The sequence below is a fragment of the Bos grunniens genome, chromosome 15, assembly GCF_055505025.1.
Source record: "Bos grunniens cultivar Pamir isolate PY7600 chromosome 15, Bosgru_T2T1.0, whole genome shotgun sequence".
Lineage (NCBI taxonomy): Eukaryota > Metazoa > Chordata > Mammalia > Artiodactyla > Bovidae > Bos > Bos grunniens.
Window position 1 is genome coordinate 55,809,955 of NC_141179.1, and position 25,695 is coordinate 55,835,649.

The 25,695-nt window shown below is 37.7% G+C and overlaps 1 protein-coding gene across 14 annotated transcripts in view; it reads left to right on the forward strand.

Annotated features, from left to right (window-relative positions):
- The window catches only part of UVRAG (UV radiation resistance associated), a 331,316-nt gene that overhangs the window by 81,879 nt on the left and 223,742 nt on the right, over window positions 1–25,695 (forward strand). For all 14 annotated transcript variants that reach the window (XR_015141562.1, XR_015141561.1, XR_015141563.1 and 11 more), the window contains one exon: window positions 6,623–6,708. Coding sequence is in view for 10 of the 14 variants with exons in the window: in XM_086338466.1 (XP_086194592.1) it covers window positions 6,623–6,708 (86 nt within the window). In the remaining 4 variants the exon portion in view is untranslated. The remainder of the gene's footprint in view (window positions 1–6,622; window positions 6,709–25,695) is intronic.

Consider the following 25,695-nt stretch of genomic DNA (forward strand, 5'->3'; position numbering starts at 1 on the left):
TTCTGTTTTTTTTTTTGGCCTCATTGCACAGCTTGTGGAATCTTAGTTTCCCCACCAGGGATCAAACCCAGGCCCCGGCAGTGAAAGCACCGAGTCATAACCACTGGACCACCAGGGAATTCCCTAAGCATTTTAAAGTGTGTGATTCAGTGGCATTGGGAACGTTCACAATGTTGTGGAAACACTATCTCCAACAAGTTGCATAACATTTTTATCACAGCAAAAGAAAATGCCATTAAACGTTCACTCTCCATTTGGTGTTCCCCAACCCCCAGCAACTACCAACTTGCTTTTCTCTCTATGGTTTCACTTATTCTGAGTATTGAATATAAATGGAATCATACAATACGTAACCTTTTATGTCTGGCTGCTTAGTGTTTTTGAGGTGCATCCAAATATAGCATGTGTCAGTACTTCTCTTTTTGGCTGAGTGATATCCCGTTGTATGAATATACCATATTTAGTTTATCTGTTCATCCACTGATGGATGTTTGAATTGTTTCTACCTTTTGGCTGTTGTGAGTAGTGCTGCTGTGAACATTTATGTACAAGAATTTGTTTTCAGTTCTTTTGGTTTTATACCTTGGAGTGGAATCGCTAGATGATATAGTAATTCTGTACTTCACTTTTTGAGGAATTGCCAAACTTTTTTCCATAGCTGCTGACCACTTTGTGTTCCCAACAGCAGTATACTAGGGTTGGCAACCATTAGGTGCGTTAATGGTTTTATTGTTTTAGTCTTAACACTTATGTCTTTGATCCTAGTTGCAAGTTTTGTACATGGTGTTAGGAATGGGTCCAACTTTATTATTTTGTATGTGGCCATTTAGTTGTTTCAGCATCACTGTTGAAATACTGTTCTTTCTCAGTCCTGACACCTTTGTTTAAAACCAGTTGACTGTAGATAGATGAATGTATGTCTGTACCCTTGGCTCTGCCTCACTGATGTGTGTGTCTGTCATTGCGCCAGTACAGTGCTGTTTTGATTAGTGTTGCTTTGTAGCAAACATGGAATTGGGAAATATGAATCCTTCAACTTGGTATGTTGTGTTGGCTTGATTTTCATTTATCAAACCACCTTTACATACCTTGGGTAAATACCACTTGTTCCTGGTGTATAAATCTTTTTCTAAAAAATTATTTTAATTGTGAAATATATGTAATAGAAAATTCACTGTCTTAATCATTTTAAGTGTACAATTTGGTGGCATTAAGGACATTCACCTTGTTTTACAGCTGTCACTACTGTCCCTCTCCAGAACTCTTTCTGTCTCGTGAAACTGGAACTCTCTGTCTACCCTTTAAGCAATAACTCCCCATCTCCCTCCTCCTCGAGTCTCTGGCACTCACCCTTCTACTTCCTGTTTCTATGAATCTGACTGCTCTCGGTGCCTCATACGGTGGAACCACACAATATTTATCCTTTTGTCACTAGCTTGTTTTACATAACATAATGTCTTTAAGGGTCATGTGTGTTACAGCATGTGTCAGAATTTCTTTCCTTTTTAAGGATAACTAGTATTCCGTTATATGAATAAACCACATTTTATCTGTTAACCTGTTGATGAACACTTCGGTTACTTCCACCCCTCGACTACTGTGAATAATGCTCCTATGAACGTGGGTGTACAAATTTCTCTTTCTTTGAGTTTTTGCTTTCAGTTCTTTTGGGTATATTCCCAGAAGTAGAATTGCTAGACCAGATTAGCTTTGCTAATACATTTGACTCTTGAATAACATGTGTTTGAATTGGGCAGGGCTACTTATGTGTGGGTTTTTTTTTTTTTTTTCCCAATAAGTCTGAACCACAGTACTACATAATGTACAGTTGGTCAAATCCATGGATGCAGAGCAATGCATATGGAACTGTGGATACAGAGAACCGACTGTAAAGTTATATGTGGATTTTTAACCATGTAGGGGTCATTGCCCCCACCCTCTCTTTGTTCAAGGGTATTTTGTTAAGGATTCTTTTCTCTATAATGTGTGTATATATGTTATATATATTATAATATAAGGGATATTGGTCTATAATTTTCTTGTGATGTTATTATCTGGCTTGGGATCAGGGTAATACTGGTCTCATAGAATGAGTTAAGAAGTATTTCCTCCTCTTTCATTTTTTGGAAGACTTTGAGAAGGATTGGTGTTATTTTTTTCTTTAAATGATTGGTAGTTTTTGCCAAATTATGCAGTTCTGGGCTTTTCTTTGCTGGGAGTTTTATGATTACTGATTTAACTTCTTTAGTTTTGTTATAACTTTGTTAAATTAATGTTTGTTGAGTGGAGCACAGAAAACCACAAGAGAAATTGAAATAGAGACGTTTGTTACTCATAGATTCTGGAGGAATTATAGAGAAGGCTTTGAAGTGGCCACATGGGGAGGTCAAGGCAGAGTGCAGACAGAGAAATGGAGGATCTGGGACACATGTCTTCATTAGAGTCTGCGTGTAGAGTGCTTTGGGGTTCCTGGGCTTGGGCTGGGTTGTTCAGTTCAAACCAAAAGAGCAGGGTTTTGGTAAGCTCCATGGGGATTTTTATCTAAGGGGCATGTAGAGCATACAGGTCCTGGGAAGCAGGGGAGACTGTTGATCACAAGTATTAACAGAATCTACGTTTGCATGTAACTGCAGCCTGCAATCTAGGGCATGCACTTCCCTGAAGAGGGGTCTAGTGTTGGTGTAAGGTCCCTAACGGCTGCTTGGCCACACAAAATGGATGCCAAGGCGGTGGTACCATGGAGTAGCCTAGCTAAACTCTTTGACAACTTGTAGATCGGTCCAGATTTTCTGTTTTTTCCTGAATCGCTTTTGGGAGTTTCTGTTCTTCTAGGAATTTTCATTTTATCTAGGTTCCGTGATTTGTTGGCATACAGTTGTTCATCAGTTCGGTTCAGTAGCTCAGTCATGTCCAACTCTTTGCAACCCTATGGACTGTAGCACGCCGGGCTTCCCTGTCATCACCAACTCCAGGGGCTTGCTCAAACTCATGTCCATCGAGTCGGTGATGCGTTGGTGATGCCATCCAACCATCTCATCCTCTGTCGTACCCTTCTCTGCCTGTCTTCAATCTTTCCCAGCATCAGGGTCTTTTCCAATGAGTCAGTTCTTCACATCAGGTGGCCAAAGTATTGGAGTTTCAGCTTCAGCATCAGTCCTTCCAGTGAATATTCAGGACTGATTTCCTTTAGGATGGACTGGTTGGATCTCCTTGCAGTCCAAGAGACTCAGAAGTCTTCACCAATATCGCAGTTCAAAAGCATCAATTCTTTAGCTCTCAGGTTTCTTTACAGTCCAACACTCACATCCATATATGGCTACTAGAAAAACCATAGCTTTGACTAGATGGACCATTGTTGGCAAAGTAATGTTTGTCTACACTGATCATAGCTTTTCTTCGAAGGAGCAAGCGCCTTTTAATTTCATGGCTGCAGTCACCATCTGCAGTGATTTCGGAGCCCAAGAAAATAAAGTTTCTCACTGTTTCCATTGTTTTCCCATCTATTTGCCATAAAGTGATGGGACTGGATGCCATGATCTTAGTTTTTTGAATGTTGAGTTTTAAGCCAACCTTTACACTCTCTTCTTTCACTTTCATCAAGAGGTTCTTATAGTATTCTTCTATAATTAATATTTCCTGTCTTTGTAAGATTAATGGTAATGTTCTCACTTTCATTCCTGATTTTAGTGATTGGAGCGTTCTCTCCTCTTTTCTTGGTTGGTCTGGCTTAATGTTTGTCAGTTTTATTGGCTCTTTCAGGGAACTAAGTTAGTTTTATTGATTTTTCTCTATTGTTTTTTATTCTGTATTTCAAGGAAAGGGTTAGTTGCTCAGTCGTGTCCTACTCTGTGACCCCATGGACTGTAGCCCTCCAGGCTCCTCTGTCCGTGGAATTATCCAGGCAAGAATACTGGAGTGGGCTGCCATTCTCTTCTCCAGGGGATCTTCCCGACCCGGGGGTTGAATCTGGATCTCCCGTGTTGCAGACAGGCTCTTTACCATCTGAGCCACCAGGATCTCTGCCCTAATCTTTATTGTTTGCTTCCTTCTTACTTTGGGTTTAGGTTTCTTTTTATTGTTCCTTAAGGTGGAAGATTACATTACTGATTCGAACTCTCTCCTTTTTCTTCTTTTTAATGTAAATATTTACAGCTGCATTTTTCACTCTGAGCACTTTTTCACTGTATCCTATGTTTTGATATGTTGTATTTTTATGTAATGTAGCATTTAATAATTTGCCTATGATTTGTTCTTTGACCCACTGGCCATTTAAGAGTATGTTTACTTCGTAGTTTGTGAATTTTCCAAATTTCCTTTTGTTACTGATTTTTAGTTTCATTCCATTATGATCAGAAGAGATATTTTGTGTGATTTCAGTGTTTAGAAATCTATTGAGATTTTTTTGATGACAACATATGGTCTATCCTAGAGAATATTCTGTGTGCATTTGAGAATATTTGTATGGTGGTTGTTGAGTGGAACATGCTGTATACATCTGTTAGGTCTGGTTGATTTATGGTATTGTTGATGTTTTTTGTTTCCTTCTTTTCTCTTTTTTATGGTTGTGCTATCCATTGGTAAAAGTGGGATGTTGACTTCTGCTGTTTCTCATTTTAGTTTTTATGGTTTTGACTTCGTCTGTTTTGTTATATGTTGTTAAGTCCATATATGTTTATAATCATTTATGTCTTCTTGAGCCTTTTAAAACGGCATAATGTCTGTTTTGGTCACCTGTTTTGTTTTAATGTCTATTTGTCTGATATTAGTTTATACATGCCAGCTCTCTTTTGGTTACTACTTACATAGAATATCTTTCCATCCTTCCATTTTCAACCTATTTGTGTTTTTGATTCTCAAATGCATCTCTTGTAGATGGCATATTGTGGATCATTAAAAAGAAAATCCATTTTGCCAATCTCTGCCTTTTAATTGTAGTGTAATTTAATTCATTAACACTTACTGTAATTACAGGCGCAAGGACTTCTGCCATTCTTTGATTTGTTTTATTTCTTTTTGTTCCTCATTTCTTCCATTATTACCTTCTTTTGTATTAGTTATTTTCTCATGTAACATTTGAGTCCTTTCTCATTTCTTTCACTATTCATCTTTTAGTTATTTTCTTAGTGGCTGCCCCAAGGATTATAGTTAACATTTTAATTTGTAAGTTTAGCTAAAGTTAATATTAGTTTTAGTATTATATAAAACTTTTCTTCTCTATGGGCTCTTTTCCCCCATTTTTATCATCAAGTTACATCTTTATTATTGTGTGCCCATAAAGGTAGATTTATAATGATTGCTTCATTTATTTGCTAATTGATTGATATTAAATACTAAACCACTCTTGCATTCTTAAAATAAATTTAGTCAAAATGAAGTGTTATTGTTTTATCCTTACAATGTATTTCTGGTTCAACTTTCTAATGTTTTGCTAGGGATTTTTGTGTCTGTAATCATGAGGATATTGACTTATAATTATCTCTGTGTGTGTGTGTGTGTGTGAGAGAGAGAGAGAGAGAGAAGGTTTAGTGTCAGTAATGTAGTTGGAAATTGTTCCTTTCTACTCTGTTTTAGGAGTTTGTACTAAATTGATGACATTTCTTAAACATTTGATATAATTCAGTGAAGCAACCTGGACCAAGACTATTTTTGTGGAAAGATTTTTCAATTACTTATTCACTTAAAAATAGTTATAGAGTTATTACTCAGCTATTATTCATCAATTTTGGCATGTTGTAGTTTTTCAAGGAATTTGTCTAATTAATCTAAGTTCTCAAATTTGTTAGCATGAAGTTCTTCATAATATTCTCCTAATAACCTTTTAATATCTGCAGCAATGTAATTTTTGGAAAATGCTTCTATTAGCATTATAGCAAGCATTTATACAGTGCTTATACATACCTTTGATTTTACAAATATTAGCTCTTTTAATTCCCATGACAATTTGTGAGGTAGATAGTATTATCATCTCCATGTTATAGATAAGAAACCAACGTTAAACTGAAAGAAGTTAGGTGCCTTGCTCAAGGTTACAGAACTGGTGTGTTAAGGGCTTAAATTGTAATCCAGGTCATCTGGGTCCAGAGTCCTCTTTTCTTAACTACTATTTACTTTGCTTTTCTGAAATGCCAGATAGCTGTTCTGTTCTTCTTAAGGAATTGTGCTGTGTTCGCTGTAGAAACCATCCTTGCTCCCAACACCTTAACACTACTGAGTGGAAATATTTGTTTCAGGTATTCCTAATTAAAACTTGGAATGCCTTTTCTCCCATAAAAACATTACATATGTTGGCTAGGCATACTTGAAATATTATTGTTAATACTCTTCTTCAGGCACATAATATGTTAAAAAGACTTCTGGGGTTTCGCTGGGAAGTTCACCAAAATTTATAATGTGAAACATTGTTTCTGTGGGAAAATATTAGAGGAAATTTATTTTAAATTCACTTGGCTAAAATGTTAAACTTCAATTATGTGAAAGTGTTTCTTAATTTTTTTCTAATTTCTTAATGATTTGAATCTACTGAGTTATTATTAAATCATAATTTAAAAAAGACAAACATCATGATTAATTTGGACACATATTTTGTTTTACTTTGATTAATTTGTTGATCAATATCTTTTAGGGTTATTCAAATGCTCAGAAGAATATTCTTCTTCAGGTGGATCAGAACTGTGTTCGCAATTCTTATGATGTCTTCTCTTTGCTGCGGTAAGAAACTTCTTAGAGTCCTCTTGCATTTTCTAAAGAATCTTCCTCATTCTGAGTTTGTGACATTTCAGTGTGAGGAAATGTATGGGAGCTTTGGAAGCTGTTACTCAAACAGCATTTTTTAGTGAGAGGTTCATAAATTTTGTAGCTACAGTTATTTAAGTTTATCTCTTTTACAAAGCCTTTCAAATGCCATTTTTTCCCTGTGGACAGTGGAAGAGAATGATTGGAAGCTAGTGATCTTAAAGTAGGGACATGAGCTGTGTCCGGTCTTCTGCACTATAAAGAGCAGAAACCAGAGGTATAAATTTAGACTTATCAAAATTTTACCAATGATGCCATTACTTACAAAAGCTGTCCAATAGCCCTAGACATAGCTTAGAGTTTTGACCTGCTAGGCTTAACTGCTTCAGCTCTGTATTTTCCTAATGTCTGGGCTTAATTTTGTATGATTTTTAAATTTGGTTTTAATTTTCAGTGTGGTAGATCATCAAGGACATTTTCCCAGGAGGCAGGCTACCAAAATAAATGCAGTTTAAAATAAAGTTAACAGTGACACTCAACCTATGTTCACCCTACTCAGACAGATGGTTCATTGAAACTCGATTTTGGCAGTCTTTTCCTAATGTTTATATAACACATCATAAATTTCAGACCATTAGACATCCTCTATATATCTGCTGGAGGAAGAGTCCAGAAAGATGATTGGACCCTTGTCCAATTGGATGGTTGTTTATTTTGTAAACGTTATTAAATGAGCCTTTCCTTTGCAAATCTTGAATCTTGTTATACAGAATGATAGAGAGTTTGGTCATATGGACTATGTAAATTGCTCTTAAGAGACAATGATTTCAACTAAAGTAACCACACACATTTGTCCTTTGATTTTTACCTGAGGGATACTTTGACTTCTTAGGATATGTACCAGAATGGACAGAATTTAGTAATTGAATGGTAGCGATAGAAAACAAGTTGTGTCAAAATATATAACTCTTATTTTTGAGCCTATTCAGTTTGGATTACATTGAGTTTTAAGTATTGAAAAGAGGGATGCACAGAAATAGTTTGAATTGTGAGTAAGCCACTAATATTTCTTGGCCTGTTTTCCTCAATAAAATGAGAGTTATAGATACTATTATATTTAAAGATATTTTTGAAGTATGAGATTTTATTATGTTAGTAGAGAAATCAGTAAAGTTAAAAGCAAAAGAAATACCGAGTCAGTGAGAAGAAGAGAATTTGGGAAAGGTAGTATCATAGAATCTAAGAAAATAGAGATTTAAGGGGTATTGAAGGCCCTGGTGGCTTAGAGGGTAAAGCGTCTGCCTGCAGTGCAGGAGACCAGGGTTCGATCCCTGGGTCGGGAAGATCCAGGAAAAGGAAATGGCAACCCACTGCAGTACTCTAGCCTGGAAAATCCCATGGATGGAGGAGCTTGGTAGGCTACAGTCTGTGGGGTTGCAAAGAGTCAGACATGACTGAGCACCTTCACTTTCCTTTCCTGAAGGCTCTGTACAATAATGATCCAGGAGAATAAGAGCTGAAGAAAGACTGTGGAATCTTGGGAATCAACTTGGTATAGTGGAGAATGTGTTGACTGACTTGCCTGTGACTTTAATTATCCTTGATTTATCCTAATTCATTTAACCTCTTTGATATTCTAAAACATAGAAGCAGTGGTATTACAATTTGTTTAATTTACAAGCATTTCACATCTATTACCTTTTTCTCCTAGAAGTTTTCTGTGCTCCCACATCAGGGATCAGCTTTTGTCTTCCATGTAGAAGCTGAGGCCAAGGGGCAGTCAATTACTTATCAGTACTTAGCGAGGGGACACACACCAAGTAAGAGCCAGACTAGAGATTGGTATGAAGGTTTTCTGGCAAACAAAATTTGCAAACCCTTTTCACGCTCTGACTTGTCCTAGATTGGTGGTTATTGGGTGCATGTAGCATAATGGTACAATGCTTCCCTGGTGGCTCAGGCGGTAAAGTGTCTGTCTACAATGCGGGAGACCTGGGTTCGATCCCTGGGTCAGGAAGATCCCCTGGAGAAGGAAATGGCAATCCACTCCAGTACTATTGCCTGGAAAATCCCATGGACAGAGAAGCCTGGTAGGCTACAGTCCATGGGGTCACAGAGTCATAGAGCCCTCCATAAATGCAAAATCATAAAATTAGTTTGGTAGTTGTTCAGTTAATTAACATTGATCTTGCAATGAAATGTCTCGGGAGTTTCACTTCTGGAGTGCCTTCTAGATTCCTTAGGTGTGTCAGCAGTTTGAATAACCTTGTTAATAATTGCTTGCTCATCACCTTTATGTAAATCATTTTTAGCTGGTAACACAGATATACTTTTTTCTGAACCAAATCTAATGTGTGTTTATCAAGTAAATTGGCTGAACCTGGAAAGTTACTCTGGAGCTAGAAACTTTAAATTGTACTTGTCAATGTTAATGAGTAAGATGGAACTTTCTTTGCTAATTCACAGTTCAGAGTAATTGTCATGTATCTGCTCGATTAAAAGTTCTCTTCCCACTGTTCTTATCATGAGCTGTATATAAAGTGATTGCTGAGAAAGTTAATGTGGTGCTAATCAATTTTGTTCATTGTTTCCCCTCCTCAACTCAGGCAACATTGTTCCTGGATGGAGTAATTTTTAAAAATATATCTTTTCCTTTCCTGATGATTTCTTTTTTTTTTTAATTGTTACTTCTTGATCTGTGATTTTATGTGAAAATACAGAGTCTGAATTTTTTAATATGACTTACTCCACAAAATTCTCAATACTGTTTGGAGTCAGGGTTAGAACCCATGTCTCCTGTTAGTAACTCTCACTGTGTTTTTGTGTTGGTAGCTACTATGAATTGATAATGTCCCACCTTTTATTTGTAAATGTCATACAAAAAAATAGGAAATCTTGACTAAAGGCTGCTTTTGGAGCATCTATGACCCTAGCTAGCATTATAGCCCCTTCTGATGGATGTGTTGTACCATATTTTGTAGGAAAACAATGACCTAAGGTTGTACTCTTCTGCCAACAGTTAGGAATTTAGACTAATTCCAGTGTTGCAAAGAAAGAGCAGCTCTTTCCAAATTTACATCAAGTATGTGTGATGGTAACTGATTTCTGCTTCCTAACCCTTGGAAATCCCTGGATTAAGCATTAGTTTTCATGTAAGCAGACATTTAATTAGGAGACCCTTCACTCATCACATTTCATACTTCAGGATGTTCACCACAAGGTGTCAATGTTGCTCTTTAACTGGCATTTGAAATTTCCTTTATTTTACAGTTTTGAAATGAGAAAAGTAAACTTACGAATTATAGATTAGATTAGATTAGATCAGTCACTCAGTCGTGTCCAACTCTTTGCGACCCCATGAACCGCAGCACGCCAGGCCTCCCTGTCCATCACCAACTCCCGGAGTTCACCCAGACTCATGTCCATCGAGTGAATGATGCCATCCAGCCATCTCATCCTCTGTCGTCCCCTTCTCCTCCTGCCCCCAATCCCTCCCAGCATCAGAGTCTTTTCCAATGAGTCAACTGTTCGCATGAGGTGGCCAAAGTACTGGAGTTTCAGCTTTAGCATCGTTCCCTCCAAAGAAATCCCAGGGCTGATCTCCTTCAGAATGGACTGGTTGGATCTCCTTGCAGTCCAAGGGACTCTCAACAGTCTTCTCCAACACCACAGTTCAGAAGCATCAATTCTTCGGGGCTCAGCCTTCTTCACAGTCCAACTCTCACATCCATACATGACCACAGGAAAAGCCATAGCCTTGACTAGACGAACCTTTGTTGGCAAAGTAGTGTCTCTGCTTTTGAATATGCTGTCTAGGTTGGTCATAACTTTCCTTCCAAGGAGTAAGCGTCTTTTAATTTCATGGCTGCAGTCACCATCTGCAGTGATTTTGGAGCCCAGAAATTATAAGCAAGCCTTTAATTTAGAAGTTAACTTTTCTTCTCTTTATTATTATTCCTTCTAGGTTAACGAGTCTATAAACAGCTTTCTCTTTTGGGATCTGTTGATTTTTGAAATGTTTTATTTCTTGTTTACTGTGTTGGTGATGGGGAGTTGTTGAAAGGCTGCCTGGAGATGAGTGGCATGCTCAGGAGTGTGGATTTGAATTCTAACCATGATGATTATGGAAGAGACCTGAGGGGCAAGACTGGAAGCAAGCAGATGGCTGTAATCCTACCTGTCCTCTGGAATTGAAAGATCATTGTTAGTGTTTAAAAATGTTTTTGTTTCATTTTGTTTTCCCTTTCATACTTTCTCAGAAAGGTAACTATTGTATTGAACTAAGCGAGACTAATTGTTTTCTCTGAGTATAGTTTTCATTGTTTTTTCCTTCTCTTTTGATGTGTCCTCCTTTCACCAGTTTAATAAATGGAGGTATGGTGGAGGAACCATGGGCTTTGGTCCTTCATCTAGGTTCTAGTCCTAAACCGCCAGGTTACTTTGGGCAAGTTTCTTAACTTTGGTATGCCTCAAACTGTTCTTGTAAAATGGGGGTAATTTTGGTCTCATAGACATATTATGAGAATTAAAGCAGATTAAATAGATTAAAAGATCATAGGACCGTTACTGGCACATAGTAGACATGCAATAAATAATAGTCTTCATTTCCCCCTTGACTTCTTCCACCTTGAAGTTAGCTTTCTTCTCTATGCCAGTGTTCCCTTTATATTATTACTGCTAGGTTTTCCAATTTTCTGCATAATTTCCCTTTCTGTTCTTGCCATTCTAATGCCTCCCACCTCTGTTTTTAGAATTACTTTTGTTAATCCTCTAACAATCATGATAAAAATTGTTTAACATGTGCATGTCTTGTCTCCCTGATGGCACTGAAAACTACTTGAAGGGAGGGGTCATTTCATGGGGCTGTGTTTTCTCCTCTCCCTCTTACTGACATTATGTTGGAGTTATTGTGGATTTTGTTGTGATCCCGGAGCCCTTGGTCCTGTGGATCCTGCATTACTCTTTCTCCCTAAGGACTCTTTTACATTACCACAACTTCAACCACCACAGCCACATGTTAATAGCTCTCAAAACTATGTCTCTAGTTTCAAGTTTTCTTTTGGATTTCTGCTCTGTAGTTTCCAGGGACGAGTAGACTTGCATGTGCTGTAGCAACCTCAACCGTAACATGTCTGGTTTAATCTGCATACATTGGCTTGATCTTTCTCTCCCTTTTGTTTTCCCTGGTTTCTCTAGTAGTATCATCAGCATCTCAGCACACTACTGAGCATACCCTTGTTTGTTCTCACCTCTGTTTTCCTGGACTATTTCCTGACCTCTGATCTTCCTACTTTGAGTTTTTCTTTCATGCAATTAATGGATACTATTTTTTAAAATCATTTATTTATTTATGGCTCTGCTGGGTCTTTGTTGTGCAGGCTTTCTCTAGTTGTGGTGATCGGGAGCTACTCTTCGTTGTGGCGTGCAGGCTTCTCGTTGCGGTGGCCTGTCTTGTTGTGGAGCACAGGCTCTAGGCACGCAGGCCCAGTAACTATCACAAGGGCTTAGTTGCTCCACGGCATGCAGGATCTTCCTGGATCAGGGATCAAACCTATGTCCCCCGTGTTGGTAGGTGGATTCTTAACCACTGGACCACCAGTAAAGTCCTAATAGATTTATTTATTGAGCATTTCCTTTGTGTTAGGAACTATGTTAAGTGATTTATATGAATTGACTCTTTTAATTCTTACAACAACCCCATGTGGTTAGAAATGTTTATTCCTGTTTACAGATGAGGAAGTTGAAGCACAAAGCAGTTGAGTAGCTTATCCAAGGTTATACAGGTGGTTCATGTTAGTCTGTATTTAAACCTAGTTTAGCTCCTGAGTTCGTGTTCATAACCAGCATGTTTTACTACTTTATTTTTTCACACTGTTTTAGTACAATTCATCTGCCACATTGCTGCCAGAATGATCAAAGATATATCAGTTTTGTCACTCATATGGTTTAGAAATCTTTGAGCTCTCACATAGAGGATAAAGTCCTTCCTTCTTAATTTGGTATTCAAAGGACATGGTTCTAAATAGTCCAGAGGAACTAATATTCTTCTTTCAAGTCCTCCTGCCACTAGGAGCTAGTAGCAAGTAGTAGCTAGCCTTTACTGAGCACGTGCTGCTGTAATTAATTCTTCATTGTCTGATTTGTTCTCTGCTTAGCACCCGGAAACTGAGAGCTCCTTTAGAAAAGAATCCTCTTTTTGTTGATCCTTGTATTAGTCCTACGACGGCTACATATCAAGTATATTTAGCAGATAAGAGATGCTGTTTTAATTGATCAATTCAAACTGTTCTTCAGGTTATAGGGAACTGGGTTCTGTTGTTCCTGTTTCTGGTTTGTACCTGGTAAAATGAGAGTTGTAAAAAATTTCTCGACCATTATCAAAAAAGTGTTGAAAATACAATCGGGTCCATAAAGATTCAGCTGCCTCTTTTCTTTCTGCCACTGCCTTCAACATAACGATTTCAGGATTTTGTGACTTGTGGTCTTATTCCTTATGCAGATTCTTTGGGGAAGATCTTTATCTGGTACATTGTTGCCATATCCCCACCCCCCACTTTGATAGAAAATACTTTCTCCTACAGAATTTCAGTTATAGAAGGGGAATGCTCATATCAAATAAACTATTCTTGCTGTAATGTTTAGAAAACGGGGAGGATGACATGTGTAAGGGTGTAACTGTTTATAATCTTTAAGTTTTGAATGCGATGACCAACTTTTAGGTTGCAGGGAGAGTTTTCTCCTCTCTCCCCTCCTAATGATGTCTTTCCCTAAGAGGTAAATGCAAATGTAGAGAATATAATTAAGAACCTGACTGTAAGCAAAAAATGTCACAAAATTTATATCCTAAGACTCGTATAGTTTTCTGTTCTTGGTAGACACTAGACCCAGTGTCTGTGTGCTCATTTTTGATAAATGAGGGGAATTAAAAGGATTACTGTTAAGGTAGACACACTGACAGCAAGGAGAAGCAACATCTGACAGTGTGATCTGTTTGTGCCTTACTCTTTGTTTCTGGAGTATAACTGAATGGTAAATCATATTAGCTACTGTCCTATCTTTATACTCACTATGTTTGGATTTGTAAATAGCCCTCTGTCACTACTTCATATAAAAGGAGGGCAGGGAGAAATAGAAATAGCCCAGCTGTGAAGAGAGACAGACTAAGTGAAAAAAGGCATAGCTAGCATCTCTCTTCTGTGTGTGAGCAGCTTTACCCAAGTACAGCTCCATGCTATAGTTCCTGACTGAAGTTAATAATGAGAATTATTAAGCATCCCGTGTTAGTTTTCACTAATGCTCTCTCCATTTAACACATGAGGACGCTGAGGCTTAGACCAGTGTGTGTCTAGCACCACAAGGTAAGTAAGTGTTAAAGCTGGTTTGAATGAAGAGCGCGTGTGCGTTCTTCCATTACGCTCTGTTGATGCCAAACCATCAGTGGAATATAAAGTAGTCCTTGTTAAAGTCTGCGTGAGAGAGCAGTGATATGTGACAAGATTTAGGAAGGTTTTCAATAGAAATGTAAAATTAAAAAGTTAGATATTAGAAAATGTTTAGGTATTTAATGTAAGTCTTAGTTAAACAAAATTGGTATTTATGTGTAATAGCACATTTTATTTTTATTCATCTTTCTATATATACACACACAGACACATATATACTTACAAAAATATTGATAGAATTTTAAACAAACTCTGGAGTAATTTTAGGTACAGTGTTTTTTTTCCCCCTTTCTTTTTAGTTTTTGGCTTGTCTTCTTCCTTAAACTCTTTCCCTCACTACCAGAACCACCTGTTGTAGACTGAATGTTTGTGGTCCCCCACCCCCACCTCAAACAGATACATTGAAACCTAATCCCCTGTGTGATGGTACTTTGAGGTGGGGGCCTTGGGGTGATGATTAGATCATGAAGGCAGAGCCCCCATAGATGGGATTAGTACCCTTATAAAAAAGGCCCTAGGGAGACCCGGTCCCTTTCTCTGTGTGATGTAGTGAAAAGATAACTGTGAACCAGGAAGCAGGCTCTCACCAGATACCAACCAAACTGGTGCCTTGATCATAGACTTCTGAGCCCCAGAACTGTGAGAAGTAAACTTCTGTTTATAAGTTACCCTGTCTGTGGTATTTGTTACAACAGCCTGAACTGAATAAGATACCATCCAAACACAGAACACATGTTGACATGACCCCAGTCACCTGTGTACCCATATTAACAATCTGTCGTGTATCTATTTCACATTTTTTCCTATGATATCTATGTATAGGTCATAGATATCACTATTTGACAAAATTGGAGTGGATATTATATGCTTAACTCTACCTTTTGTTTTCTTGTTTAACATTCCATGTACAGATCTCTTCAGTTCACTGTTTTAATGATTTCTTAATAGTCAATGGTGAGGTGTACTATATTTTTCAGTCATCACCCTATGGATAGACATTTAATCTTTACTTTGGCTCTGGTTTTTTATTTGTTCATTTTGCCATTATGTGCAATACTGGAGTAAGTATCTATATATGTATATATTTTTATATTTGTCATGTTTCTATTTATGTGTATTAAATTTTCAGGAGTAGAGTTTCTAAGTCAAAGGACATGTATAATTTTAATTTTAAAAAATAACATACTGTTTCCCCAAAGAGGACATATAATATGTGACTTTCCTCTTTACCTTGAAGCCCTGCTGGCCATGGGTATCATCTTTTTTTATGTGATTTTTATTAATTTGATGAGTACAACACCTCAGTGTTACTTTAATTTTTATGAGTTTCAGTACCAGTGCTTAGTCTGAGCTACAAGTGAAAGTGAATATCCTGGATTTGTTAGCCATTCAGTATTCTTCTGTGAATTTACCTATTCTTAATATTTTACCTGCCTTTTTAATTGAGTTGCTTGTGTTTTTTCATATAATTTTAAAAGTCCTTGGTATTTTTTCCAAATCTCTCAGTTACATCTTGAGTTAGTATTCCTTATACAAAATGTTTATATTTGTCATATCATATAATTTTGGTTTTCCTTGGATGTCTTCTGGGCACTCTGTCTTGGTTTAAGACGTATCTCTCTTTTTTTAAAAAAAAAACAGGTATTTTTTACATTGGAGTATAGTTGCCTTATCAGAAGTCTCTCTTCCTTTTTAGTTCTATGTACATTTTCAAGTTTCCTTTTAAGGTTTATATTATTTTACTTTTAAAATTAAATCTCTAATACAATTTGGAATTATTCTTAAATATATTGTGTAGATATTCCATATATTGAGATAGAAATTCATTTTCTTTACAGATGAATATCCAGTTGTGCCAGTAACTTCCTTTTCTTACTGAATTTAGATACCACCTTTGTCATATACTAAAAGCTCATATAAGCCGGGGTTCATTTCTGGATTCCCTTTTTGTTCTGATCCTTTTGTGTAGTTCTTTGCCAATTTCAGATTAATTACAGTGGTTTTTTGGTATGCTAATACCAAGTAAGGCAAGTACCCCTCTTGCTACTCTTCTTTTTCCATTCTATTTTTGGCTGTTCTCAGAACTTTATTCTTCCATATGAAGGTTAAGGTTATTTTATCCTATTCTTAAAAAAAAAAAAAAAAAAACTTTCTTGAATTCTAACGGGAATTTTTATATTCATTGACTTTTTATATTTGGTGAGAGCTGTCATTTTTTATGGGGGCTTCCCTGATAGCTCAGTTGGTGAAGAATGCAGGAGATCCCAGTTCGATTCCTGGGTCGGGATGATCTGCTGAAGGTATAGGCTACCTACTCCAGTATTCTTGGGCTTCCCTTGTGGCTCAGCTGGCAAAGAATTCTCCTGCAATATGGGATACTTGAGTTCAGTCCCTGGGTTGGGAAGATCCTCTGGAGAAGGGAAAGGCTACCCACTCCAGTATTCTGGCCTGGAGAATTCCATGGACTGTATAGTCCATGAGGTCTCAAAGTCATTTTTATGTTAGTATTCCCATCCAAGACATGATATGTCTTATATTTGTTCAAATTTTATTTCAATCCTTTGGTAAGATTTTATAGTTCTCTTCATACGGTCATGTGCCTTTCTATTAAGTTTGTTCTTAGATATGCTATAGTTTTGACACAATTCTTTAATAAAATGTTTTCCATTTCCATTCTTGTATACTCATTTCTATTATAGGGAAAAACTGTAATTTTTAAAAAATCATACTCAGTGATGGTATCAAGTTAGTTTTTCTTGTTTTTTAAGGAAAGATCTCTGATTTTCTTGGCCATATACTCATTATCAATAGAAGGATAGATTTATCTCTTCTTTTGCAGTATGTATACTGTCTTCCTATCTTTACTGCATTTACTACACCTTTTAGAACTTTAAAATTAATGTTGAAATGTAATGGAAATAGCGAGCAGTTTAGTCCAATTCTTGTTTTAATTAAAAATGATCAGTATTTTACTGTTCAGAATATTCTCTGTTAATTTTGGAAAATCTTTTTGATAGTTCTTCCTATTTAACTTTTTAAAGCAATAGATGCTGAATTTTTTGAATTGCCTTTTCATATTTATTAATGTTATATGTTTTTCTTTAATTTATAGTTGCAAAAAGGTATGCAGATTTCTTGGTATTGTATTACTAATTAGTTATAGATTATTCTTTTGATCATTACTACAAGTGAGATTGGTATATAGTATTTGTTGTTTTTTGAGGGGGTGGGAAGGAGGATGTGATAGGTAATCATCTTTCCTGGATCCTGAAATTGAATTGGGACGCTTTTCATCTTTTTCTGTGATCCTCCTTTGTAAAATGATGATAATAACCTCATTGGGTTGTTGGGAGATGAAGTGAATTAATATGAAGTGCTTAGTACAGTGCTCAAATTAGTTAATACTATATTTGTTAGCTATTAGTATCATAATAAACTGAAACATATTAAATGATTTTGGGGATTTTTAATTCTTTAAAGGTTTGTTAGAGAATTTAGCTATTAAATCATCTAGTTCAGGTGACTTTTATGATGATAAATCTGACTCTCATACTTCTAGTGCTATTTGCTCTCTTTTATCCTTCTTCTCCATGGTTTATTCTTGATAATTTGTTTTTTTTTGCTAGGAAACCATGTACTTTGTCTAGATATTTAAATTTTTTGCTGAAACAGCACATATAGTTTTATTTGTAATTCTTCTTTTAATCATTTCAGCAATTTACAGCAGATTTTCTAATTAAGCCCAGAAACCAGTTAGAAATTTAGTTATATTATTGGATAGGATGCTTTCTAATGCAGAAGTTGAATGCTTTTTTGTGTGTGAACTGAAACAAAATATTTGATATATCTTTTGTCTTTAAAATATTTCTCAGAATGAGAACGGAGAACACAGACCAATACATAAGTGTAGGGAATTTAGAGCTCTAGTTTATATTTTGTCCCCAGCATATATAGGACCTAACTCAGAGTAGATGCTAGTAAATATTTGTTAACTGAATGAATGATAAAATTATTAAATGAATGCATGAAATACAATCCAGTTGGATAATCACTGAATAATAGGTAGATTTTTGGAAGAATTTTTTTAAATGGTAGTTTTAAGTCACCATTTCTAAGATAATTAATACTAATCTTGGGTATGTTCCTCCACAATTATGGTATATATTTACTATAAAACATCTAAATACTTCATTGTAGACAAAGTGCTTGCTAATAAAGTCACTTAAAGGCATTGTGTGGTAAATTAACTAGTTTATTGAATGAATTAACCAGTAGTCATGAGTTACTGATATGTCTCATGGTCCTTAACTAAGACCTTTTGTAGGCTCTTCATGCTGCTAAGCCCATTTTCTCTAGTAGACTGAATGTTCAACAGAGGTAGCAACACAGTAGGTAAAATAAATGAGCCTCCCCAAAATAATGTTCAGAATTTCTGGCTTGGAGCAATAGCCAGATTCATTCAGATATTGTTAGAATGGTGAAAGAGGTGTATAAAATCAGTATAAAGAGATAAAGAGGTAAGGAGCATCCTTTGAGGGCAGTTAAATATATGAATAGTCTTCTGCCCAAGAGATGTTCTCTGTCCCTGCCATTGTCCTTCAGTTCTGGCTTGATTTCACAGGGTTACTTTACTAAGACTGCTTTGTTTAAGATGTCACTGCAAATTAAAGCTTTACCATCACACCCCTCATAGCTGCCTTATAACTTCTACTTTCCCACTGGTGCCAGGCATGTTCCAAGGCAGCTTTCCAAGGTTTAGTGATTTCACCCTGATATCTCTGCCAATAAAAATAACCAGTTACCATTAAACACCTGCCCCACCCATAACTTGATTTTTACATGCTGTTTTATTAAGAGAACTTACCAAAGATTTTAGGAGAATTAATACATTAAGTTCATCGGGATATTACCTGACCCTTGAAGTAACTTTTATATTAAAAGGTAGGGTGTTTTACCTTTGAACAGAATATGAGACTCGGCATGTTTATCTGTTGAGAAGAGTAGCCATTGTAATAACCTTATTCTTATGATTCTTTATGGCTGGAAGTACTCCATTGACATGAGAAGCCAGATTCTTACTTTGGGAACTTATACTTTAGTAGAACAGATTAACAGATACAGCAAGCAAGGAGTCTTAGATTCATTGAGAGGGTAATAATAATTTCTAAATGTTTTGTTGGTATTGTAGGAAAAAGTCATAATCCCACCCCTTCCCATGCCTTCACAGGTGGTAGGGAAAGAAAATACTATTTGAATATCTCAAATATGAAAGATACTTAAATGCTAAAAACAGCATATATATATTTATAATATTTACAATGCTATGCTACTATTATAATTCTCTTTTGCTGGTAAGTGAGATGACAGTTTAAAAAAGATGAGCTATTGTGTGTTATTCAGAGTCCTGGTCCATTTGATGGCAAAGACCTTTCCAATATATTTCCTCATCTCGTGTGGAAGAAGTCCTTGAGGCTGCCTAACAGCTCCTATCCCCCTTCTGATAAAATTTCTTGGGTGGTGCACCTGGGTGTGAATGGACCAGACATTTCTCAGAGAGTCTTCTGGCCCTGGCACAATGGAGACTTTCATAATAAGCTCTCCTAAGAGCCTTCCAAGTTCTGTGCCTCTGTGCCTCCCCAGGCTGGAAGTGTTAACTAAAATCTGTAAGTTCGCTGTTGAGGAACGTCTAACTCTGTGACCATGGGGCTTCTTTTACTCCTTTTCTTTCAATACAGTGTGAAGTGAATAGACACGGTGATGTTTCTTTGTTGGCATTTCTATTTTCAAGCTCTGAACCATTAAATTCCAACTCTGCAAGAAGCAGAGGTAATTACTAGGTAATTACTAGTAATTAGTAGTTAGTAATTACTAGGTAATTACTAATTTGAGGTAAAATGATTTCTGTGGAGCATTGTTGTTGTTTTTTTTTTTTTTAAATCTCCAATTTCTTTGATTCTAGTGATAGTGTCAAATATGAACCTTGCAGTAGAATTGACCTTATGGGGAACATATGGGGAGAACATTTGGAGATTTAAATGTATGAAAAATTTAGTACAAGCCAAGAAATTGACTCAACAGCTCTCAAAAAGGAGTTCAGATTATCTTCAGATCAGATCAGATCAGTCTCTCAGTCGTGTCCGACTCTTTGCGACCCCATGAATTGCAGCACGCCAGGCCTCCCTGTCCATCACCAACTCCTGGAGTTCACTGAGACTTACGTCCATTGAGTCAGTGATGCCATCCAGCCATCTCATCCTCTGTCGTCCCCTTCTCCTCTTGCCCCCAATCCCTCCCAGCATCAGAGTCTTTTCCAATGAGTCAGATTATCTTATGTTGCATTAATTAAACTTAAGTGCCCAGATCAAGGGAAGTAATAGTCTTCCTGGACTTTGTGTTCATTAGGTCAAATTTGGAATATTCTGTTTAATTTGAATCCCAGTTTACTTTGATGAGAAAGAGCCAAGGGAGATGGCCAGGGTGAATGAAGGGTTTTTAAATAGTTGAGAATAGAGGAAATTTAGCTTGGAGAAGAGGGGACTTCGGGAGTATAGTTGCTGTCTTTAAACTAAAGAGTTTTGGCAAACAGTTGTTGGGTAATAATAGTAAAATAGATGTATTTATTGAATATGTACCATCTGTCAGGTTAAGTACTTTATATGCTTTATCTCTTTTATTCGTCGAAGCAAGTGTATGTGATTGGTGTTATTCTTTATTATCCCTGTTTTGCTAATGAGGACACAGATCCAGAAAGGGAAATTGACTGCCTGAGGTTGCATTGTGACAGAACCAGCCAGTCAAAGGTTTTACTCCATTTTCTTTTCTTTCTTCCATGCTGCCTCCCACGTTGTAAAGAATTTGGACTCTTTCTGAAGAAAAAAATATGTAGGCGTAGTGTTCCCGTGGGTAGAATAGTGATAGTGCTATGGCAGTAGAGTATACTGGGGATGGTAGGATGAGTTATTTTAGTAGAGTGGTCTGGAGACACTTCACTGAGAAGAAAAGATTTGAAAAAGATAAGGCAGCAAGTTGGGTATCTTTAGGAAGAACATCCCAGAGAGCAGCATAGCTGGTGTAAGAGCCCTTGAGGAAGCGGTGAACTTGGTTTGCTGAAAGTACAGCTAAGAGGTCAGTCTGGTTTGAGCATAGTGAATAAAGCTGATAGAGGCCAGATTGTGTGGTTTACACTTTTTCCAGGTATGATGGAAAGATATTGGAGGGGTTGGAGCCAAGGGAGTGATATGATCTGACTTTTATTTAAAGAAAGTGACTCTGGCGTGGAGAATAGACTGAGGGGAGGGGGAGTAGTGGGAGATTAGTTAAGAGACTATTGTCTTATCCAGGCAAGAGACAAGAGTGACTTAGGCTGGTCTGATAGCAGTTGAGGTGTATGAAGAGAAGTAGTCCAATTCCTGACATAGCTTGAAGTTGGAGCTAACCAGCCTTGGTAATGGCTTAGATGTGGGCATGCCAGAGAAACTGGACTTAAAAATAATGTATAGATATTTAATCTGTGCAATTGGGTGAATTGTGGTGGCATTTATGAAAATGAGGAAGATTTGTAGGGGAGAAGGAGGATGAACTCATGGGGAATCGAGAATATATTTGGGACATTAGGTTTGAGATATGTATCAGTCATGAAGGTGGAGGTACTAAGGCATTTGGATGTGCACTTTTGATCTCAGGGCTAATTGGTGATGCTGGAGACTTGAACTTAGGAATAGTGTCAGTCAAGGTTTAGTGTAGGAAACAAACCACTCTAGATATTTTCGTCAGGAAGAGATTTCACACAGAGAGTTGGGTATATATGGAATCACTTGAGGGCTGAAGGAGTAGAAGTCGGGGCTGCTCGGCTTCAGGGACACATTGCTTTCTACTAGGCTTTGAGGTCAGCCCAGCACAGTGGCGATCTGGCGCTCACAGAACTGCTGCTAGTGAAGTAACCACCCCTCATGCCCGGACACCTGAACGGGGAAACTGACTGCTGCAGAAACTCCGACTGGAGAGGGTCTGTCACTGCTCCTGGAAGAATGGCTTCCCCACCTTCTACCTTCCAGACTTGGTTCAAGATTCTCCAACATGTTGGAAAAGGAGAATATAGCAGAGGAATAGGGGCAACTAATAAGCTCTGGGGGAAATCTAAGACAATGTGGCATCCCAGAGCCAAAATATTTTCACAGAATTGATAACTGAATCAAATGCTGTGATTGAGTAAGAAGCGGACTGATAATTGAATACTGAATCTAGCAGTTGGGGGCTCCACTGGCGACATTTGTAAGAGCAGTTTTTGTGGAGTCGTTTAGGGAGAGAATAAGAGTAAGGAGATGAAGACAAGAAGTGTTAACTGTTCCTGTGAAGTTTTTCTGTACAGAGGAGCCGGAAAATGGTACTAAAGCTGGAAGGTGATGAGGGGTCAAGTGAAGAGTCTTTTTGTTTTGAGGTGGAAGGTATTTGGCATCAGTTCAGTTCAGTTGCTCAGTCGTGTCCGACTCTTTGCGACCCCATGAATCACAGCACGCCAGGCCTCCCTGTCCATCACCAACTCCCGGAGTTCACCCAGGCTCATGTCCATCGAGTCGGCATACTCTTGTGCTAAAGGAAAAACTGGATGCCGGAGAAAGAGAGGGGATAATAGCAGGCATGAAAAGCTTTGATAAGTGAAAGATAGTGGAATCCTTGTATAAGTAGATGGTTAGGGCTTGTAAAAGAGGGGTGTGTATATGTGGGGAACGCAGAGTATATGGGTATAGATATAGAACCACATGATATATTTGGTGATGGGAGAATGAGTAAGTTGTCCTCTGATTGCTTCTGTTTTTCAGTAGGGTCATGAGTCAGGTATCAGAAGGTTGAAGGTTTGTATAAAGTGTGAAGAGAAAAGAGAAGATTTAAAATCATCATCTTGGAGAATGAGAGTGAATTAACTTGGCCTGACGGTTCTCAAACTTAAGCCTGCATCAGAATCAGCTGGAGGGCTTGGTGCAACACTGATAGCTGGGCCTCCCCACGAAGTTCCTGATGCATTAGTTCTGGGCAAGGTCTGGGAATTCACATCTCTGACTGTCCCCCGTGAACCCGATGCTTCTGGTCCAAGTTCCATACTTTGGTTATACATTTAAGGGAGAACATTCAGCGTGCTGTTTTCCACCAGCTGTATTCAGCCTCTTGAGTGCAAAGGTGAAGACAGTTTAACCAGAATTAGGGTTTTGCCAGGTAGATTCATGGGCAAGAAGAGAGGTCCATATGAGTGATTTATAATGGTGGACCATGGACTCTAAGTTGGATAAGAAGAGAAGTGAGGACACGAGGGAAGTGATGATCAGTGAAAAAAGAGATATAGGACCAATGGATTGGAAGTTCCAATGATGGAAACAAATTGTTGGAATGAAGTATGGAAAGCAGTGGTTAGTGCTTGGGATGCTTGAAGTTGAGGTTTTAAAGATGCAGTTATTAATTATGATATAAAGTAAGAGAATAATTGAACTGACTGAATGGGTGGAGGTCAAGAATCTAAGAGGTTGGAATATTGCCTGGACATAAAAGTCATCAGGAAGCATGGCAGGAATAGTGGTGGAAAGAGAGGATGGTGAGTCAGGTGTTAAAATCTTCAGTTATTAAGCTGGGATGGGAGGACTGCAGATAAGAGCAGCAGGAAGGGAAAGCAGCAAAATCAACATGTACATTGAAAGGACTGAAGGTTTTAAGGAGTGGAGGAAAGCAGTAGTCTGAAAAGCAGCAGAGTTACAAAGGAGACATCTACTCCATTCCATGCTCAGTGTTACATAGGGTATAGAAAGAAAACAAAACAAAACACTTGTGCTCGTTTAGTTCTTAGAACAGTCCCCGTTATTCCCACTTTGACAGATGAAGAAACAGACTTAAAGTAACTGGCCTGGACAGTCATAGCTGGTGACTGCTAAGAGGCAACATTGTGTGAGCCCAGTGGAAGCTAAGGGAAGGCAAATGTTGACTCAGTGTAAGAAAGTACGTTTCAGCAGTTAGGGGTGTGCGGGTGACAGTGTTCCTTTGGGGGGAGCTTCCTGTCACTGAAGTGGATGTCTGCCTGCTGCCATCACCATTGCAAACTAATTTGATCACAGAATGACATAAGGAAAAAACACCAATATGTAGTAAAAGAGGAAGGGAATTGATATTTATTAGCTGTTGGGAGAGTGGGCAGACAGGGAGATAGTTGAATCTGGTTATCTCTGAGCTAAGAGTTGATGATAGTTGTATAATATTGTGAGTGCACTAAATGCCACTGAATTGTATACTTTAAAATGTTTAGTTGTATGTTATGTGTATTTCACCATCGTTAAAAAAAGTCTCTGATTAAACTGTTTACTTTCATTTCATTCTATTGGCAATTCATTTGTCTACAGAATTTCATATGCAAGACACCTTGGGTACAAAAAGTAGAAAAGTGGTTGTTGTTTTCATAAAGGGTTTGGGTAAATGTATACATATCTAAGTGTATGAAGAGTTACCTGGTCGTATGAGGTGGTAAATCTTAAGTGGCCCAAGAGGATGTGAATAATTGCTTTCGAGGTTCTGAGGACATGGGTTCTGCTACCTGTTCTTACCACAGTGTAGCTGGCACGAAGCATCTTTCCAGGTGTCCTGCTTTTTCTCAGTGTTAGAACTTGGGACAGCCCACTTGGCTCAGTTTTCAGCTTGAACTATGACATCAGTTCAAACATTCGTGGAAGAGGATTAAATTGATATTTGAAAAGAACATCTTGTCAAGTAAGTCCTCAGGAAACAGACTCAGTGGCAAAATATGGGATTGTTGTTCTTGCAGGGGATGGTTGTATTTTTGTTAGGGCTGATTACAATCTGGCAGAACTTTTTTGGGAAAATATATTCTTTGTTTAAAATAAAAAGGACTGTTTGTTCAGGTTTTGTTGGCCAATTCTAATGGTATTTTAGGTATTGATTTTTTACAATGGTGTTGTAAACATCCTGAGTTTGATGTTATGAAAAATGAGCTGTTCTTTGTTTTCATTTTTGAACGTCAGTTTTTATTTTACCAAATGCCTTGCAGAAACACGGAAGGATAGTACAGTGTTCCTAAATACCCTGCACCTAGTTCCTTCTCTTACTATCACCCACAGGTGTGGTTGAATAGGAAAAACTCAGTCCTCCTCCTGTGTTTCCTTTTTACTCTCGTGCTACCACTAAACTCACAATATGTCTAATACCGGATCAGTGGATTTTTTTTCACACCAAGCAGTTCTGCCAGCTGAATGTCCTGGGGTTTAACTTAATTCTGACACTGTCTACCTGGAGACAGGGGCAGATCCCACAGCTTAAGGGCTCAGTCCCCCAAGACTGCCGCCAACTTCAGACACCAGTCTTGTGTCCAGTCAATGAGACACCAGTCTCGCTTCTGATCAACTGGCTGTAAATCAGAGGAGAGGTTCCTACAACCCCCTCCTCAAGTTTGATCAATTTGCTAGAAAGGCTCAGTTTACTGACTGACTACTAGTTGATTGTAAAAGGCTGTGATAAAGGATACAGGCGA